The 22003-nt window shown below is 36.1% G+C and overlaps 1 protein-coding gene across 1 annotated transcript in view; it reads right to left on the bottom strand.

Annotated features, from left to right (window-relative positions):
* The window catches only part of epha5 (EPH receptor A5), a 63375-nt gene extending 57550 nt beyond the window's left edge, over positions 1 to 5825 (bottom strand). The window contains exon 1 of the mRNA XM_014470581.2: positions 5540 to 5825. Coding sequence (XP_014326067.1) covers positions 5540 to 5639 — 100 coding nt within the window. The 5' untranslated portion in view covers positions 5640 to 5825. The remainder of the gene's footprint in view (positions 1 to 5539) is intronic.
* Between the last annotated feature and the right edge of the window lie 16178 nt (positions 5826 to 22003).

Here is a 22003-nt window from a genome sequence, read left to right as displayed (position 1 = left end):
ACAAAACAGTTTTAAAGAATCTGTAAATTTAGAATAACACAGTTCAGGTTTACTAAAATACTGAAATTATTCCAGGTGGAGAATTTGAGCTAATAATGGAAAAAAAGAAACATATTTTTAAATGTACAAACAATTCACAGTGGAAATTGTGAAGTGTAGGCATTGAGGTGAAGTTCACAGGTGAATTCACATGATGCAGTAGAACATGTACTAGTTCAAAGTAATGGTTAGCTACAGCCACTTCCTTACATGAGTTGACATAAAAATGCATCATACTGCCACTGTGAATTTGGTCAGTTTAGTGACAAAAATCTGTATTTAGTAACCGGTGCCCTGAAGGTTGAAACATTAACTATAAGTTAAAGATACTTAATTAAAAACCAAAGGCAACCAACCTGCTAGGGAAAAAATGTCTAGAATCTGAGGTAAATCCAAAATTAAAACCCCTAAAGAGTAGAAGTAATGCATAACATTCATAACATTAATTCAATATTTGCAAAGCTTATGAACATCAGGTGTATATAACTGGACAGCAGTTTTGTTTTAGTTGTAGATGCTGTGATAAGCACTGTGCAAAAAGAACAGCCAACCCTCAAAAGTAAACAAAAGGAAAGCTACACATAAAACACCTGCAGACAGGAGTGCAGAACAAAACAAGGACAAAGCTAGCACTGTAACAAAAGCACACTTCCCCCTCACACACTCACCGCGTCTTACTGTCTCCACAGCTCTGCTGAGAATAATAAAAGATGTCCTTAGGAGGCGATTAGACACCTAATTAGGCCATAAAGAACAGATAAGTGATACTGAACTAGATCATAAGGGATACGTTACCTCTTTCATTCTCTCTCTCGCTCTCTAAGGATAAAACCAGACAAGTCGGAGCTCAGAAATGACAAGCATCTACAGAACGTGTCATTAAAAGGCATCAGTACTGAATGAATGGAGCGACTTAAAGTCGTTAGCGAAATTATTTCAAAGATTGAGATTTGAAATATGCCAAAGAGTGAGATTTTCTGCTCTGAATGTTAAAAATTCTCACTTAGAATACAGTTAACATATGAGCAATTTTGATACTCTGATCAGTTGCAACTTTACCCAAGTGATTTTTAACAAGTTCTTCCTTGTGAAATATATATAAAGCCACACAATTTATTTCCCCCCCCCCCAACATATTTTTTCCAAAGTCTATTTCTTCCTATCTTTACCTCCTGCTTTTGGATTGTAGCATTTACCTGCTAGCTTTTATTGTTCTCGGCTAAATGGTCTACTCTCCATCTACTGTGTTGTATGCAGACAGGCAGATATAAACATCTCTCAAACCTGTTGTGATGATTTTTTCCCTTCCCCCTTAATTATGTTGACTCACTAATGCAACCAATAGTGATATTTTTTAATGCTTCTAATATTAACAGTCTGAACTAGAAAGGAAATGGGCTGTATTTTCAAACATCCTCTAAAATTAATCAATTTCAATAAGAATGGATTAGCTTCGGGAGATGAAATTAATCACAGAAGTGTGTACAGTTTTCCTCGTAATGATTCGTCGGGGGATTCATCACTACAGGAAACTGTTCCCATTAAAAGAAGCATCAAGATTATTCTTCTCATTTGATGTTCTTTTGGCTTCCAACAAACACAAAAAGACCATGGGTGCATCTCAGCAAAGCAGAATATAATTGAAAAGTTAATTTATTTCAGTAATCTAAACTAAAAAGTGAAACTCGTTACACAGTCTCATTATCCACAGAAGGTTATCTGAAGTGTTCATCTCAGGTGGTTTGTAGTGATCATGGTCAATGGCATTATGTAGAAGCCTGACCACAAAAGGTCAGAATCTGGCAAGCATATTAATGGGAAGTTGAGTGAAAGGAAAAATTGTGATAGGAAAAGGTTTACAATGATGAGTTGAGGAGCTGAGGTATTTGCTGATTGAATCTATATGTTTATAAAATAAATAAATTTCTAAATGATATTCTAACTTGATGAAAAACATCTGCATATGAGACACATTCCCTTTGTGAGGGGATTCACTTAGTTCTAGTAGCACATAAGATGATAAAGTTATGCTAATGTTAAGACAAAAGAGTAAGTCCTCAGAGTTGCCAAAGTTAAGATTTCTACAAAGATAAATTTTGTGATTGTACGTTACTCAAATGTTATTAACCCTCTTCAATTACAATGAATCAGTCAAATGAGAAAGCAGGCTGATTTAATTATGGGCTGTGCTCTTCCCTTCAATTATGCATGCAATTCTATGATTATCCATCACAGTGCAAATATCAGTCAAATTAATCTTTAACTTGTGTTGAATATCTGATTCATGAATAAAAATACTTATAAGACACCCAATTTTAAAAATAATGAGACAGAAACATTGATTAAGAGTTTATAAATTCGGACAAAGTGTTGACTAAATCCTAGATGAAAGGATCAAATGTAAGTTTGCTTCAGAGCATCTCTTTGTCTCTTTATGCTATTGCATGCTGATTAATCTAAAATTCTGAGTTGTTGAGAACAACAAACCCCTGACGGGATAAAGTGCATGTATTTTTTTGGTGAGACCATTTTTACACCATTCAGAACAGTGACAAACTCATCCTTTTAACTACAAAAAGGTAATTCCTGAACCCCTGGTGGAATAATTTCAACCCTTGGGATCCAGAAACAAAGACTTAAGCCAGCACAATGTCGCAGGACTCCTGAAAGGTGCCCCGCAGACCCCGATCCAAGCTGTTTGAAAGACCACATATTGGGAGTCACTTTTGTCAAACTAAACTTTGACCAAATAAATCCATCATTTGGAAGAATACGCAGGCTGATAAATGTTCCTCATTTCCCGGATAGCGTAACGCTGTTCAACAGCTCCGAACAATGGTGCCATTAAAATGCTGCTCACTGTGCAGACAAGAGACTCCAAACAATACCATAGCCCCATTTTCCCTACTTTGCAAATTATTTCTATATGTACTGCTATGAGATTATCGGTGATGATAACTTTGACAAAAACTTGCCACAGTTTCAAGATGTTATCACAAAGTAGTATTGAATTTACTGATGACATTTCCATTGCATGATTTTGGAATATTGTGTCTCTAATTGGCAAACGACTCTTGTTGTTGTTTGATACTGAAGTTAGCATGTGATTGGTAGCTTCCGATTCAACAGCTGAATCAAGCGCTGGGTCACTTCCTGAGCTACAAAATTACACAATATAAATCAGATCCCAACATCAGCTTTGTCATCAGCTTTTTAGAAGTCTGCAAGTTAAATGGTTGCTTAGCAGCATTTACCTTATCACAAGGCTGATAAAAGAAAAAAAAAACAATGACTGCTTTTAAAAAGTTCATGTATGTCTACTTACTAAATGGACCAAGTTTACGTTTTGTTTTCAATGTTAATTTCCATCGTCTGCTCATAATATATAGCATAACGTAACACTTAATAAAACACTGAAAACGTTTAGTTTCCTTATAACAAGAAAGCTTCAAAATAATAAAAGTTAGCTTCAAAATAATAAAAGTTTAGAAAATGTCAGTTTATGGTTTTCTTTCAGAAAGACACTTAAAAAGAATGGAAAACATAAATGGTTCATAATGCCCCCGTTAATATCAGAGATGGTAACACCAAATGCAAATAATGTCCAGGCCAGTTTATGTAGAAAGGAGCAGTTAGAGAATATCAAAATACATTTTTTAAGGATAATGAACTCCTAAACTTAAAAAAAAGGATTTTCAGAAGATGTTAATTAACAATGCATAAAATTATTAAGACATAAATGAATAGTTTTCAAATATAATAAGCAATATTGAATATCAGTTATATCATAATGACCAATTTATTTTGACAATAATTCCCACCTAACCATCATGAATTAACTGAAGATGTTCATTGTGTATATTGGTGGTGTAATAAATGAATATATCAACTTAATCTAAAGTTTAGAACTCTGATAAAACTTGTAGTTGAGAAGGCGCTTCTGTAGCAGCAGTAAGTTTATATACAGCTTTAGTTCAATGCTAATGCCAAACCTGCATGCTTGCAGGACGTTCTTAACCCCGAGGCAGTTGCTGCCAATAAAAGCCACATTTTAACTGTCACTGTCAGGAAAAAGGCTTTCTGTTAGAGATCTTCAGATCAGGCTTCTGCTGACCAAAGGACTTTAATATATAAAAGAGAAAAACAAATATGTTTTGAATCCAGCAAAAAGTGAAGGCATCATGAGATCATCCTTATTTTTTTTGCCCTGAAGCATATGCTCCTAATCATGATATGATTAATAATAAACTACATATATGCTGAGCATGAGTAAATGTATTGAGAGTTTTTGGTTTGAAGAATTTAATGAACAAACAAACTCAACTTCAATGTCAGACCTGTCAATGGCATACAAATGTGCAGATTCTGATCGGTAAATCTCTAGTTTAGATAGTACCTAGTAAGGTGGAAAACTTGAAATTGTGACATTATTGTTATGACATATTGAATCTCTTTTTTTTATTACAATCATCATGAAGATCCCACCACTCTTCTTGAGCATCTTGTTCGGTATATGGATCTGAAGCGGATTTTGATAGCATGCAACCTAAATCAGTACAGTCTACCACATGTAATGTCTATGCAGTTGAGTTTGATTGTGGTACACAGAAATTGCACTGGCGATTGTGATGATATTTATTGTGCAGTTTCATCATTTTGTTTGAGTGGATCCGAGAGATCTGATCAGATGTTTCATGCTTCAGCAACAAATTCTTGTTTATTGTTTTATTAACTAATTTGGCAGATAAGGGAATTAAAAATGTGTAAATTTGTTGTAATTGTACACAATTTCTGTGGAGAAATATTGACTTAAACATAATTCAATTAATTTTGAATTAATTGAATTCAAAATTAATTTTGAATTAATAATAATCATAAATTATTATGATAAATGTATGGCGTAAATTCTAACAGTTTGCTTTAGCAGTGTAAGACCTGTTATTGTAACACACCGTAACCCAATTAGCTCAAGTGGGCATTTAAGAAGTGGGAAAGAACGGGGAAATTAATATCATTTTAAAACTTTTTTTATGATATCATGATGATGTAAAGTCTGGATAGACAATGTGCGAACTGGCAGAGTTGCAACGGCTTAAACTGAGCAGTTTATATGTTCTTGGACATTGTTAAGGACTGATCCAGACATCTCTGCTGCTTCATGTCTCTTTGCTACCACGTCCAAGTACGCTGGTTATCTGACAGGGACATGTTCTGTTCAAAGGTCCTTTTTTATTTCTGCTTTTATCGAGTCGGAACACACAGTCATTAGAGGCTAAAAGAACAGCTGTCATAAATTTACCTGGTTTAATAACACCGGGAAACCCCCCCCCCTTCTTTTGTCCAGCAGCCATATCAACACACGAGCCTGGTGGTTAAGAGAACTTGAGAGAGACCGCAAACCTTTAACCGATCCGACTTTTCAGAGCCAATTAACGCCTGATTTAAGCAGCGCGCTCAGGATTGGTGTCAGTCACCCCAGAGCGCGTCTGCCCCTCTTTACCTTCATTTGCGGGGATGCACCACGCTCCAATCACTGCCAGACTCCAAGTCCACGTCCATGCCACCGGCCGAATGCCACAACTCCTGCAACGAGATTGCATGGCGCGTCCAAAAACAACAACAAAAAAAATTAGAACAAAAATAAAAAATTCAAAGCCGGCAACCGTGGCAGGTCGTCCCTAAGCAAGAGCAGCTTCAGTCAGAATCAGACGGGAAACCGTGAGAAAACCATTTGTATTGTTCAACGTCCGCTCGCGCAGATTGGAGCTCATGTTCCGCTGCGACCAGAGGACGGTAATGAGGAGCGGAGTGAGCTCTGGTTTGGGGAAGGCGGGCAACGCGCCGGGGGGCGGAGTAAAAGCGCAAGGTCTCTCCAATCACAGACCACCCACAGGTGAAATCCGCCGCTGCTGGACTGCTGTCCAAATGATCATCGATTCTCAGTCCTTTCCACTTTAGTCCTAAGCCCATTACTTTCTTGTTCCATATAGGTTACTCCATCTCTCTGACTGGGTGTATAAGAGCAGCGGTGAAAAGCTTTACAATTTGCTGAGTCTTACAGTATAAGTTGCCATGGTGAATTAAATAAAGGGCATTACCAGCTTGAAACTGGTAATAGAATTATCACATTGTCTCATAAAGTATTTATGGTTTTGTTTATTAGTCCACGTGAAGCAGTTATGATTAAGAAACAACCTTGCTTATGTTTTGCCATCCTGTGAAGAATTATTCTGAGTGGAAATATGTAAACTGTATTCTTGTAATAAGTCAAACTACATGTGTACAAAAAATATCAATTAAAACTACAGAAACTAACTTAAACTGCCTTGGAAAACTATTTATAGAATTTAACTTTTACATGTATTTCACATTTCAATCAGAAATCTCATCTTCTTAGTGTCACTTTGTGTGACGGACACAAAACGTAAAAATGTAAAAATGTTGTCGAGTTTCCTCATCTGCTTAGCGTCTGCTGTTGTTTTGATTCTGTTTTCACAGCATATTTCATATTTCTGAATATGTTTTGGTTATCTTCCTGGAGCTTACCCCATCAATCCCTCCCACGCTCCTTGTGTATTCCCACAGGCACCGCCTTACATGTCCATACATGTATTGATTTGTACCTCGCTTAAAATGTATCTGTATCCCTGATATCCCTGATTTTTTTTGTCACCCATGTGAGTCCTCAACAGAAGTACAACTCCCCCTTTTGTATTTTGCCTCAAAGTATCAGCGTCCCTACATAACCATAAGTCATACCAGGGCAGTGGTATATTGTAGATGAGTAGGGGTCTGATCAGAGCAGACAGCAGGTGTGGAGGTGGTTCTGATTTGCCAGAAACTGTTGTCTTAGTGAGGTGCAAGTTTAGTTCTATAAAAGAAAAAAGCGTAAGAAAAAATACGCCTCCATAGCACTGTTACCGTCGGATTGCAGTGATACATTTTCTCCTTTTGTTGTGTGGGGAATTAATTCTCCTTGTCCTTGAAGGTGTTGGTAACAAAATGAGGTGAGATTTATTTGAAATATTATCTGATCTGTAATTATGAGGTTTGATTGTATTAGGTCTTCATTATGTGCAAGAGAAGGCAGGAAATTGGAAACACCAAAAACTGTTGTTGGATGTCAAAATAGAAAATTGGGAAACTAATTAGAAACACATAATATTATATCAAAACATTAATATCCTGACTGGGTCTTGTAGAGTCACACAAACTGATATCACCAAGCAGAATTATTACCAAAAACTTACAAGTTAGTTTTGCAAAAACATTTTGGGAGCTCTCATAATTCTCAAACTTCTTTATTATAGTTACTCTTTTTCAGAGTATTTCTGCTTGTTTAAAGTCATCCTTATACCTCTACAAAAATACTGTCATCTGAAAATGAACAGTTAAGTAGTTAAGGACAACACATATTGTCTCTTCTACTATCTGTTCTTTTCAGACATAAAGGATATTGGATGAAACATTACGTTATCATTTGATAGTATGCATTTAAAGTATGAAATGAGATGCCAGTAAAGAGTATCACTGTAATCATATCCAGTTTTAGCGAAAAACATTTGACTTAAATGGTTAATGATCACTAAAACACTAGGAATTGTATTAGTACACCACATCATGATCCTGCCACCACCATGTTCAGGTGTGTTCAGATTATGTGTTCACATTATATTTTCTTTTTTGCAGGCCACTTTGGTCTCATCTGGACAAAATGACCTTTTTGACATGTTTGCATGATTTGTAGTAAACTATGGGACTTTTCATAGCTGTATTTTAAGAATGACTTCTGTCTTGCCTTTCTTCTATTAAGGCAGATCTGTAGTGGAGTAATAGCTGTCCTTCTGACAGGTTCTCTTATGGATGTCTGCAGCTCTGCCATTGTCATCGTGAATTTCTTAGCTACTTCTCCGATTAATGCTCTTCTTGCTTCGCCTGCCGGTGTAGATAGATGGCCATGTCATGGTAGGTTTGCAGTTGTGCCATATACTCTTTCTATTTTTACCTGATGGATTGAGCAGTGCTCTTCAATGACTCAAACGAGGCGTATTGTTCTGAACTTTGCCCCCCTTTAGTTGTATGCACTACTTTATAACCCATGTGGTTTGCTAATAATGCCAATGATGCCTTGGTAAGCTTGTGGACATGTTATCCTGATGCTGTACTGAATTTTATTTATTAACATTGGAATACAGGAGAATACACACAAATGTACACCCCAGTTTTCAGACCGTTTTTTTAAACTATTGTTTTTCTTTCACTTCATTAATTATTTGTTTATTTACATTAAAGGGCAATAAAATGTAAATGTGGGCTAGCAATCAGACAAAATGTCTTTTGCCATTTTTTCCCCCTTTCATTCCAGCATACTAAAAGTATTTTACCAAAAACCAACATTTTGATGAAATCTGATGTGGTGCTTCCTTGGGGGCTTAATGGTCAGCTGTGATTTTCTTTCTGCCCACTCATACCAGTAGGGGAGGGAAATGGAAAAGCAAGGTCGTTTGGGGTCAGTTTAGCACACACCACACACATACATGTTTGCATTTCTCTCCCACTGTCTCTTATCTTTCACACATGCCAAAAATCTAGAACTGTTTTTCAGGGTGAACCTTGTTGGCACAGAAAGGATTTCTTCATCGGTTGTAGGAGTAAAAAGTCAAAGCTGAGTCAGTCTTTGAACTGAAAGAGATCTTGTTTCACATATGCAGAGACACAAACAAAGGTATGTTTCATTACAATGTATTTTATTTAAAAACATATACAGTATATTCAAATATGACTTAATGGTTTAAATAATTTGAATCAAGGACAAAGCTTTAAACACAAAATCTACAATATAGTTTAAGAGATTCAAAGAATATTTTGATGGATTTATTGCGAAATGTTTTGCTATGCTTGTCAGTTTTATGGAAAATATGCTGTCCCACCCACACACACAGTCTAAAGGATTTTGGTTCTGTTCACCGTTGTGCTAGTTTCTACTTTCATTTCATACGTGATGCACTGCTATTCCATCTCTACCTACAGTACAGTGAATTCCACAAACCATTAACCATTAACCCATAACCCTACCCTACGTATTTTGTACCTGTATTATTTTTCTTTGTAGTCTAAGTATTTTTTTTTTATGAATCATGAAGATAAAAATTAGTTAAAGGCTCAAATCTCACGTATAACATGATTTAATTGTACAATATTTCCTGAACAGTTTATATTGTACCCAATTTCCACTTACAGTTAAGCCTAACATTTTTTAATCCTCCAGCAGATTTAGTTTTAAAACTAGTTTAATTCAACAAAGAATATTGTTTCTAGTAGAAAACAAAGCAGGCATCTCTAAATATATATATAAAACAGTGTAAAACAAATAATTTAGATTTTTTAAAATTTGTTTTTAATTTTTTTTAATTGCTTGTCGGCTGAGTCACTGAAATCTTTACTATTACTTTCGGTCCGAAGACGCATGTTGGTAAAAAATATATATATATTAAACCTAAATCTGTCAAGAATATGAATAGTCCTTGGCTGAAATGTGCACAAGTTATGATTTGGGTTAGTTGATTAAAATAATTTGATCCCTAACCAAGGGAAAATACCTCTGCTCTTCACATTATTTGCTATATAACCATGTTTTCTTGTGGTGGACCATCAACAGATTTTAGAAAATTACTTTTAGTCATGAGCTGTCATAGTCTGCATAAACAGAGCAGGATTAACCCCCTCAGAGGGCCCTGGGCATCCAAGCTAAAGGCTATGTACTGACAATCAACTGGCAAATTCTAGCAGCATGCAATTACAATGGGAAACCATTAAGCATAAGGTTTACCAGAAGATGGTCAGCATCATATACAGTACAGACCAAAAGTTTGGACACACTTTCTCGTTGAATTCAATGAGAAAGTGTGTCCAAACTTTTGGTCTGTACTGTACATAATCAAAAACAAAATAACCAATTCATAAAATCAGGTAAAATGAACTGACTTGGTTATCTTACAAGTTTATATGTGTGTATTGTAAACAAGCAAACATTTTTTGCCAGTATTGTGCAGGTTAAACCTTAATAGGCTGTACTGTTTTTTTGTTTCTTTTTACCATGGTTTTATGGTCAAGACTTGCAACCTTTTGACCTATGACAGGTAGAGATAGGCACCAGCTCACCCGCACCCTGGATGAATAAGTGGCTACAGAATGAATGAATGTACAGACAGACTGTTGGACATTGAAAGTCCCATTTGAGCAGTTTCCCTTGGAAAAACCCACTTTGCCCTTTCAGCAGATCAGGGCATGTAATGCCTCAAAGAAAAGTACAAATTGATGCATGGCAGGTTCAAAATATCCCCTTGCCCACAGCTTCATTTCATTTCCATGACATAGAGCAAATGGAGCAAAACAACAAACTTCAACACTTTGCCATACAAAAGGATAAAACAACCAGCAGCCAAACCCACAAATATTCAGCAGAATAGCTGGACTACATTTCTAATGTAAGAACTGGAGGTTTTTCAGACATCTCATTATGCATTGTGTGTCTTGATTAACATTGTAGGAACAAAGACAGTAATGGACACTTAGACTTGTTGCTTTTGACATCAGAAAAAGTGTTTCTAATTGCCGACATGAATCATGACAGCGTTCTTTTTAGATGTTTCAGTTCCAGGACCCAGCTTTTGTGCCTGCTGGCTCCCTGTCATAGCTTACTGGAGCACTTAAATATAGAGAAGCCATCATCAATTTTATCAGCTACGCCTCTGCTTTCGTTGACAGGTCTACTGCTGGTCTACTGCAGCACTCACAGTGGGTGAGAAACTGGTCCAGGCTCATGCAAAGGCACCTCTTACCAGATGAATGTTTGTGCAATAGACGACAACGAATCAGAATGACTGCTCAAAGTCGAATGGTGAAACGGTTCCAGTCAGGAGCAAAAAACTTAAGAACTGGTTGCTTTTAAATCAGAAATTTCAACACAATTCTCAAGTTCCAAAAAAAAAAGGGATTTTGATACAAAGGCAAGAATTAACAATTCAGTACCTCCTTACTCTTTCCTGCTTAAATGAAACCAAGTTGTGTTTACTTTGACAGCTTATTAACCTCTTTGCAAGTTACCAGCACCCAAAAAAAAGTTCTGCTTTTCAAATTCGCTGGCCTCTCTTTGACCCCCAAAACATGGAGCCCTTGTTTTGGGCTTATCAAGCAAGAAGGCACAAAAAAACACACGAGCACCCGTTGTGGCACTGATGTGCCTGCGCACACACACACACAACCCCTTGGGCATCGTTAAGCCCTGCTTAGCAGCTCAGTGAGCCTGGCAGGCAGTGGCGCTTATATTCTCTCTTTATTTTGGCTGCTCCTCTCTGCATACTGCTCCAAATCCTGCTGCTCTCGATTCACACATTTTATCTCCTAACTCAGGATATATAAAAAAAAATACTCCACACACACACAAAAAAAATAAAAATGTAAGGGGTAAAGGATAGATACTAAGTGCTTACTGCAGGGAAGAAAAGTGGAAGATCACAGATACATAATGTGTAAGCACAGCTTTTATGTGTTCTTCACAATTTAATGCATTTGCTTAGAAAAGAAAATCAAAAGACCTTAAAAAGAGAAAGTATTTGGGAAGGGACATTTTTGAAGTTTGAGTGCCCTCAAAATACCTTGGAGAAATACTCATATCCCCTTTTATTGAAATTATATGTAACTAACTAAGAGAGAAGCACAAAGTTGAAAAAAAAAATTAGAAACTGACTATCTGTAGTAGTAATTGGGCAAGAGGTGAGGTGCATCCTGGGCAGGTCAACAGTGTGTGATCTGATCAGCTTAGACTAAAATTTGACAACTTTGCCAACAATGCAAAAACAAACAAATAAATAAATAAAAAATAAAAAAAATAAAAAAACACTGCACATTATCATTGTCACCATTCATGTTCGGATGGTTGGTGCCACAGACTTACAAAGGTTGCAATGTTAACAAATGCAAATCATATATTACAGTTTTCTTTATTGTATTTTAAACAAAAATAGCCAATCAAATAAAAAAACTTGTGAACTCAAAAATTTGCTGTGGCCATAAATCTCTGTGAGCAAAACTTTGAACAAGTTGTTTTAATAGGTGAAATTGCACAACACTGATAACATTCTACAGCATTAAAATCCAACAAGAACAATAACATTTCATTCAATCCCCTGAACTAACGGATCGACAAATGCTTTCATGCTATATCCTATTAGAGATGTTGCAGACTCTTTACTGTTTAAACAATGAAGAATTCCCCTCAGTGTTAAAATTTTAACTTACAGACTTTTGGCATTTTGGGGATGCACTGACAATGCCTCAGCTTATTTTGAGATTCATGCACATTCACAGGCAACAGTGTTTGTGATTTGATTACACCGAAATCTTCCTGGGGGGCTGGGAGAAGAGGAACGCTCCAGAATTCTGATTATTCTGAAAAACAAGGCTGCTGTCTTGGAGTTAAATAACACAGAACCCGGTCTTTTGCAGCAAATTGGCATTTTTTCCCATAGATAGGCTCCACTTTTTCCAAACATGACCCACCCCCCTATGTTTTTAATCAGCCTCATCCCTTCTTGTTGTTCCAATCTGCCCTGCTTTTCTTTCTTTTTCTCTCTGCCAGTTTTCCACACAAAATCCTACACTTTTTCATCAGTTTATTTGTGTTTCACTCAGCTTTTTTTCTCTTTTAGACTGAATCCTGAAATAAACTGTTTTTTGCTTGATGTATCACAAAGCCCAGAAATGTCCGGGGGCAGAAAACAATTGAAGGCCGTGTTTTTCCACACCATGGACATAACCTGATTACACCCATAATAAATGCAATGCATTACTTTCTTTAGAGTCTGTGTTCTTTTTTTAATTAAGTTGTTTTTACATCTTAACTTAATTTGTTTGCATGTTTTAGGTAATTTGTGCAAATAACATGCATAATAGACAACTACAAGGCCAACACCTTTTGGTTTTGCTTTGCTGCTAACACAATTATTTTATCTCCAGGCTGAATGTATATCAGCAGGTCTTGGCTCACAGGAGAGTTTCAGTGACTAAGTCACAATAGCCTGAAATAGTCTGAGCACTAAATTGTTTTCTCTGCAATCAGCCTCTGCAATTTTTCAGTGATTATTTTTGAATGCTTTGATTAATAAACGCAAGCTTAAATAAATAATGCTTTGCTCGTTGAGTGAGTTTATTTTTGTTAACTGCTCTCTCTGGGGCCTTCTACACTGTGCTTCTGGCACTACCAATTTTTTTTTTGTTAATTATAGATTTTTTATCGTCTCACCCACCGGATGGTAAGCACCATCTCATCAAAGAAAAAAAAACTACAAAAAACAGAGGATAGAAAACGCTTCTCGGACTGAATGGATGGAACATTGTGATTGACACATGGAGAGATAACAAAGAAGATGCTGATAATGTTGCCTCCCATCTTCATTCTTTATATTTTCATAAACAACAACCAACTCTGGGACTCTTAGAGCATCAAGGAAAATAAATAACACACCCCTGTAATAACTGGCTGCAATTCCGTGTGCTGACATCACTGCAGGAGGGACAATTTACATGACACCATTACATTATCAATAGCATTGATTGAACCAGTGAACCGTGAGACCCAATGAAAAGTCAGCAGACAAAACATCCCCAATCATCTATCCTAATGGTCACAGCAAGCATAGTTATCAGATCATGATGGAAATAATAAAGAAATCCATCTTAATTTTCAAAACGTGAGACCTTTAGTACATACATGTTGGTCATCTGTGTCCCACAAACATTGTGTAAAAAAGAAACTGTAATAAAATCCAAACAGTTTAAAAAAACTAATAAAAACGTATCTAGAGAAGGTTTAGGAGGGAAGAAACAATATATTCAAACAGGTAAATATTCAGTTAGAGACTTTTTCTGTATCTGAGATTTATTTGAATTATTACTTTTTTTTCAAATAAAATTTTTCATCTTTGTTTATTATGAAATATCGTGGTGGAATTTGTGATGTATTGTTTAAAATGAAAAGACATGTTTAGTTTTTAAAGTTTTCGTGCTTTAGACGCATCCTATGAATCTGTAAGTGTTCTGTACTAGACACACAAAATGACAAAATGGATGATCTAGTAGAGACTATGCAAACACATATAGCCATTTTATTTTAAAGGTGATGAGAGAAAAGCAGATGTAGAAAAATGCATAAGCTCTTCTTAGAAAAGCTGTGAAGTTGGTCTGGAAATCTGCCTCATAGTGGAAATTTAAATTGTGAATGTAATAATTAAATTTTCCTGTTAAAGAAAACAAAGCAGAATCCCAAATGTTAAAAAGTTAGATTTGGTTTGCAGCCAGTGCCCTTACATGTAAAATGTGTTACCTAGACAGCATTAACCTACAGCTTCTCTGCATATCTCTAAAACGGGCAACTCTTCTCCCATATAATTGAAAAGGGCACATAGAAATGAATGAGTCCCAGTAGAGCAATTTTAAAATAAGTGGCATATGCATGGGCATAAAATGGATCATATATAGTGATACTAATGCAAAATAGAAAACATGAAAACTACAATAAAATCACTAAAAAGATTAAAATAAAAATGTACTTTTTCCATCTTAAGTAGCGAAATTTAAGACTCTGGAGCTGCGATGTCCCCCTGCTTTAACTCACATGTAGGAAATATCTTGACATTTAGATTGTGGAGTTTTCCAGGTAGGTCTTTCTGTTCGTATATTTGGATGGTTCACATTACACTGAAGAAAGTAATGTTACAAACATCCCAGTGGTAATGTGTGTGAAATAATATTTTACAAACAATATAAAGTGACGTGTCATTAAGACACGTCTTGACCAAAAAGAAAATCATGAAAAGATGGAAGAATCTGATGAAATCTTCTGAAATAATTGGATGCTAAGATTGTCTCCTTAAAGATAAACACACCCAATAAATATAAACAAAAAAAAGGAGAAGATACTCAGATATTTAAGCTTATTCATAGAAACTGCAATCTTTGCAGCTAGGTACGTAGATATATAGTTTATGTCACAGGAAAAAGCATCTTGTCGACATTTTTAAAACAGTCTTGGATCTCATTATGCCGTTAATCCTGGGAATTTGTGTCATTTTCAAAGGGGCTTTCATTTTTCCATACTTTGTAAAACTGAAATGTTATACTGTTATTGTTATTGGCAAGCAAAAGCTTGCCAATAACTAACGGGTCAGGGGTCACCTACCTCAGCAGGATTTTCCTCTTCCCTTGCTGTTGAGATATTTTCCTGTGCCCATCATAACACATTAAGTCTTGTTTTCCCCATTCACAGGTAAGTATGGCAGTCTTTTTTTAAATTTGCACAAAATAATGCTGAAAATATTAAACTGATAATCAATCAGTTTTGGAAAAATAGTGAGAAAAAGTAACAAATTACATCCCTTATTATTTCATCTATAAATTCTGTACTTTTAAGAAATAAAAATAAAGCTTAACTAGAGAGAGATAAAGTACTACTGCAGTTCCTGATGCTTTCAGACACAGATGGTTTAGGACAATACCGACTGCCAGGACAGGGAGCTGGCCCAGCTGGTAGACACTGTAGAGGCGTTCTAAAAACAGCTTGTAGATGGGCTCACTGAAAATTGATCACTGGAAGAAATATCCTTGTTGTGCCCAATGGATTGTTCATTATACACCATTTAACACCGGGGCACTCAAGAGTTTATTTATTTATTTTTCTTTCTTTCTTTTTTAGAGGGAATGAACATTTCTAACTGATTAAAAAGTAGCAACAAAATGTTGTCCTTTTTTTCAAAGGCATAATTAATCCACATTCAGTGTCGCTCACAACCATAAATAGTGTCACTGTCCAGGCCAAGGATTTCTAAAAGTCAGCATGGCTGTTATCTTCATGTTTCACATGTTGCCTATGTGCCATATGCCATAATATATTAAATTACTCATATTTTATGTTAAGCGCAGCTACTTGGGATGCAAAGTAATTTTTTACTCAAAAAACTGACATTGCAATGCCATCTCACTTCATCAAGCCTCATCATTTTCGTGCCAGGGGAGCAGTGGCACAGCTGGTGGCACTGCAGCAGTACAGGGAGAGCAGCTTGCCGCCAGACATATAGGACAGCAATAAAAAAAGAGACATTAAAAAGACTTGATGGCTTTTATAGTTCATGTGCTGGGAGAAGCTGTAGCCAGAAATGCTGAAACTGCTAATTTCATTCAGAGACGCACATTTTAGAAAACCTCATTCACCTACATCTGAGGTCTTTTGTAAGGAAATCGGCAGCATAACTTGGCAATAAAAACGGATGGGAAAGAGAGGAGGACAAAAATTAAATCAGGGACAACAAGCAGCAAGATGGTTTTTCTTTTCAGTGTGAAATGTTCCTTTAAAAAAAGACGAGGAACAACAGTTAGTTTTTATTGGCAATAATGCACAAGAACTTGGAAGATGCACAGTAATGAAACGTAGCATGAGTTTTTAAAATTATATTTAAAATATTTCCAAAGAGATAGCAGGGCATGAAGGGAAGCATGAACATGTGGAGTTTCACCGTGCCATCCTTCTCAAGATTCGATTTTTTATTTTCTGTCCAATTGCAATAAATTTATTTGACAGAAAACGATAAATTCAGACTTTGTTGTTTTTTGAATATAATAATATTTATAGGTAGGAAACTAAACAGATAAACAATACAAAAGGTATATTTTGGAGGACTGCTCACTTTGTAATCGCAATAGAACCACATGTAACATTTAATGTTAATTAACCAGTAAAATTTAGCCCACACACTTAATCAGCTTTAACTGGATTTGGAAACATTGTAATGCTTTTATACGAAACAGCATGAGCTGTGCAGCCCTCATAGTGTGAATGTATCCCTCTCTTTCAACATACGACTTGCCCAAGTGGGAAACATGCAGAGAGAGAAATTAATACTTCAAAGGTAAAAGAACTGGTTGAGATAAAAAAGAAAAGATTAAGAGCACGGACCCCCATCTGCAGAGTCAAACCCCCGGTGGTTGTCTCAGTGAGTTAGTTTTGCTGCAATGACAGCTTTGTTGGTTCTTTGTAGGTACTTTTTTTTAATGATTTCAGTGTTCTTTTTTCACAGCATGCATGTTGATTGTGCTTCTGCACGTTTATTAGGATCTTCATCCATTACACGGTGTTTACCTTAACATGCGCAGGTATTGTTGCATTTAAATTGTATGCATATGATTCACAGAGTAACAGCAGTAATGTTTGTTTACATGTATTTGATAGCTGCCTGCTGTTTATCCTAGTGATGCAGCTCTATCCAGCTGAGTTCATTGACTTATTACTAGAGAATCACAGACCCGTATATCTCCAACAACTCTCATCTGCGTAATCCCTTTATCCTGACAAGGAGGAAAGGGAGAGAGGAAGAAAATGTCAATTTAGAAAAAATGTGTTTAACAACACGGGTGAGCACAAAAACCTAAGAGTGGCAGAAATACATGCCGTTTTTGTGATGCGGGTCAAGGGAATGAAATACACTAAGAATCTTGCAGCTAGTAGATGGGTGACAACTTTCATCAAACTCTTGTGAGACTCTGACAGTGGTAATGTGAACAAAATAATATTTACAGGCATAAATATTTATGCAGGTTCACCCTGCATGATAGGGGGCTTAGGCAGACAAAATGTGTAATATCACTTTACCCCCAGGAGCTACAAAGCCATACACAAACAAACTCTTCCATACAAAAACCCTAAGGCCACTTCAGAGTCAATGATTCAAATTGTAAACAGCTTGACAGGAAACAGCTAATTACGCTTAGTGATTACTTTGCCTTGACACATACATTCATTAAGTTAGCACATGCTCAGTACACATGTGAAGCTCCAGTGTACACGACTTCAAACACACACTGAGAGGCATTCCTGAAGACATCTTTTGAGATCTTAAATAAAGTGTCCTGAGAGAGGGAGTCAACCTGCTTCTGCACAGGAATCAAAAAAGCAAGCAGAAGAAAAAAAAACACTCTGGAGAAATAAGAAACTCAAGCTTGTCAACTGCTTGATCTGTTGGGTGCAAATTGTGTGAAAATTTAGCATCAAAATATTAAATTGAAAATTTTATTTAAAGCTATTCCTTACTAACTAGTAAACAAGTTGTTTTTTCAACCCTAAATCTTCTAAAACAGTGAGTCGTTTCTTAGACGTCAGTCCAGATGATTTCCCTTTATCATGTCCAAACAAAACAATGATGTGGAACAAGAATTCCTCTCTTTTAATCTATTCTTTTTTCATATTTTGTAGTTTAAGACCTAAAGATCCATAAGACGTTTCACTTGATCCATTGAGGTCACTGCCATAATGGTGTTTACAATCCATCCTTATTTAACTAATGATCATAGGTTGACACTTGAAAACTGACATTGTGCACATTGACTTGTGGGGTGTCTGCTCGCTGAGGCTTGGAGGACCACATTATCCACCAGAGCAATGATGTAGATCAAAGCTGGCTGCACCTAGAAAATACCTGCAGTCATGTCAGTCATGGCACAATCCAGCACCCACCTGAAATACATGACATACAGCTAATAATTTACCACAACTCAAGAAATATAATGACGGAGATACAAGCCCCTTTTAAATTAGAATTCTGCCTTAAGAATGTAACCTATAACTTGCGCCAATTGTATCTCATTGCAACTCTCAGACAATTTGTTTTACTTCACCATCTTAGAGGTGCTTGAAAACTTTTTTTAGATGTAACAGTTAAAAATCTCCTGGGATGGGATTTAAGCAACATGCATGTACTTCTGTGTTTTCAGAGCCCCATGCCCAATTTTTACCCTTGGTTGCAACCTCAAGGTAACTTATGACCAGATGATAGTCAGTTAGTTTAACTTCTTTCTTATCCAGTCCTGCTAAAGCCGATAAGCCTCTCGCGCATTACAAATACTTTGGATGCCCCCACTGGTTCCAAAAGGTGAACAGAAAAACACTGACTGAAACCAGATGAACTAGCTGGATGACATGAACTGTCGTATTTAGAATTATCATGCAAGTCAAACTTGTGATGAAGTATGAGAAAATTATAAATGTGTTTCTTTGTTTGTTTGGATCTTTTTGGATAATAAGTCTTAAGTTCTTTTTTAATTGCTATGTAATTTTTGATTAAACAAAAAACAAAATGAATACAAATTTATTTTCCAACGTCTTAATGCTCATTGAATGCCACTATTGATCTCTTAAGGGGACAGGGTGCACTGGTATTGATTCTAAATGGGTTTGGTAGCAAAAGGATCTACTAAAGTTTCAGCTAAGTGCTAATCTGAGGGTTTTAAGTAAAGGATGGAAGGAAACACTGTTCTAAAGTTTCACTAGATGAATAGACTGACACAGAGTTTTGCTCATGACCTTGGGTTACATTGTCTGCAAATTATCCAAAACCTAAGAGAAAGTTCTTGTTTTCCGATTTACTTAATATAATACACTAACTATAGGAGTCGCCTTGTCAGGTTTTCCAGTCGAAGATCAGATATAAATTTAGAGGTTACATGTTCAGCATTCTAGTCAATTAAACAGTGATTATGTAAGTCTTGCAGCGTACAGTATCTGTAAGGTTTTACTTTTATTAATCCTTGAACAAGATTCATTTAAGCTTTTAGTGGAAAATATATCTTTGTTGGAATTTTAAAAAATAGCCAGTATCATTATACTCAAAATTATGTAGCTATCACACCAGATTTATCACTGACCTAATAGAATATTTTCATTTATAATATTAGGACAAATATTGTTGTTTCTTTTATAGTGGTTATTACAATTTGAAAAATGTGCTTAGATGACTCTTTTTTTAATTATTCAGTTGTCAAGTAGACTTGCTGATTAGAATTATTTTTCATTTCAGTGTTGTGTCTGTGCTGGATTTTGGTAAATATGCTTGAATTAATGCCTTTCTGGAAGAATTCCCTCTCTCCTTCCCTGTAAGGTGAGAAAGCAATGCACCGATTTTTCTCTAAGAGCTTCACTCTCTTATTAGAGAAAGTGAGACACTAAGCTCTTCATACTTCTATCAAATCTACACTCAGTTTTGCTCCATACGAGCAGATTTGTAGCTAATAAATACTGTATATGGATGGAATAAAGAACAAAGTTGGGAACACCAGATATTTACATACAGTCATGATTTCTGGTGGTAATGGGCAAAAAACAAATGATTAGGATGGGAGGTGCATGGATAATGTAGATTTAACGACAGACAACTCAGGAACAAAGGCAACATGCTGGGGATAACACAGAATCTGTCACTGACTGAGAAAGCTAAAAACTATTTACGCTTTCCATCTTAATAACTGGATTGTTACCTGGGTGAGTTAATGACGAGATAAGGAAAAGCTGAGGGAGTGCAAAGAACTGGGACATTGAGGAAAGGAACTATTAAGGAACATAGAAAATAATAACTAATAAATCAGTATAAACACTAAAACAGAAAAGTATAAACACTAAAATAGAAATAAAAACGTAGCGAAACATGAAATCCTAAAATGTGTCACTATTTTAGGATTTTGTAAGTCAAGTTTAGAATTTTGTTTTTTCAAGGTCAAGTTTTCTTACAGTCTACAATTATATAGATTGAATTTTTCATCTTTAAGTCAATTATTAGTACTAAAATTATTTATATTTATCCATTTTCCAAGGCATTGGTTGGCTATACTCCCAAAAGCAGAGATAACAAAGACTGTAAACGTTTGTCTCCATGGTAGCGCTAAGATGGTTTCCAATGTCCATATTGATGCACATCAAGGTAAATTTGTTGTTTGACTTTTAAAGACAAACATAAATAAAAGCATTTTTAGAGGGAGTCTCAGTTATTTTCAGATCTTAATTATTCATTTACGACTTTGTTCCCTAGCCACCTGTGGTCCACCATCTTCTGGTTTTAAACCTCTTCAGATACCTTTAGTTTTTTCTTTAAATATTCTGACATGAATATATGAGAACAGGAGTCCAGGTGGTTAGTCATGTTCTTTGTTTGTGGTCACCTCGTGTCGACCTACACCTTCACCCCTTCCTTTGTTTGCCTCTGTATGTGCGTGCAGCATATACATGTTTGTGCGTCTAAGTGGGCAGTGTGTCATTGTCACCATTCAGCATTCTATTTTTCTGCTCTCAGCTCCCACAAGAATTCTGTACCACATGCAATCCTGCCCACCTTCAAAGACACACACACACACACGCATACATGCTTGCAGTCGCAAATGCTCCATCTCAGTCAAAAATTCATTGTAATTCAGATCATGTAGTGAACTTTGGGGTCGTGACTTTCTGCTGTGTACATGGCCCAGAGATATAAAGCAGGGGAGAAAGTGCATACTCTGTATGATCTCTTTCTCTCTTTCTTCCTGTCCATCTTCCATCTCTCCTCTAAACACAGAGCTGCTGAATGAAGTTTGAATTCTAATCTCTTGATTTTGCTCTCATCACCACTTAAAACATACAAAAGGTGAACTAAGCTAAACAGGAGTGCTGCACTCATGTCTTGTTCAATTAATTTAGTTTTTTAATCTGGTTCAAGTGGCTATTAAAACAAGTTCAAGGTTGGAAATTGTTTAATGTTAAGCAGAAATTTAATGCTAAATTAGCAAATCAAAAGATTTTTTTAAGCAATAAGTAAAACTTTCACTGCAATCTCAAGTGAAATTTGGGGGGATGAAGCTTTTGCTGCTTTAATAGTTAAGAGGGGGGAGAAAAAGTTACTGATATTTTCTCCTTGCTTCATGTTAAGATGAAAAAATGAAGCAGGAAAATCAATTTTTTCCCCATCAAGCAGCCAGGCTAATTTTGTTATTTTTAATTTTGTTTTACTTGCTTGGTAAAATATGAAGCACCAGCGATAAACGTCACACTTTACTTCAGGCTCCTCCCCCCCGCCTGATAGAGATGTCTGTCAAATCAGCTAGACGCAACCCC

This window comes from Xiphophorus maculatus, chromosome 8 (genome assembly GCF_002775205.1).
Source record: "Xiphophorus maculatus strain JP 163 A chromosome 8, X_maculatus-5.0-male, whole genome shotgun sequence".
Classification (NCBI taxonomy): Eukaryota; Metazoa; Chordata; class Actinopteri; order Cyprinodontiformes; family Poeciliidae; genus Xiphophorus; species Xiphophorus maculatus.
This window is presented reverse-complemented; position numbering and strand designations above follow the sequence as displayed.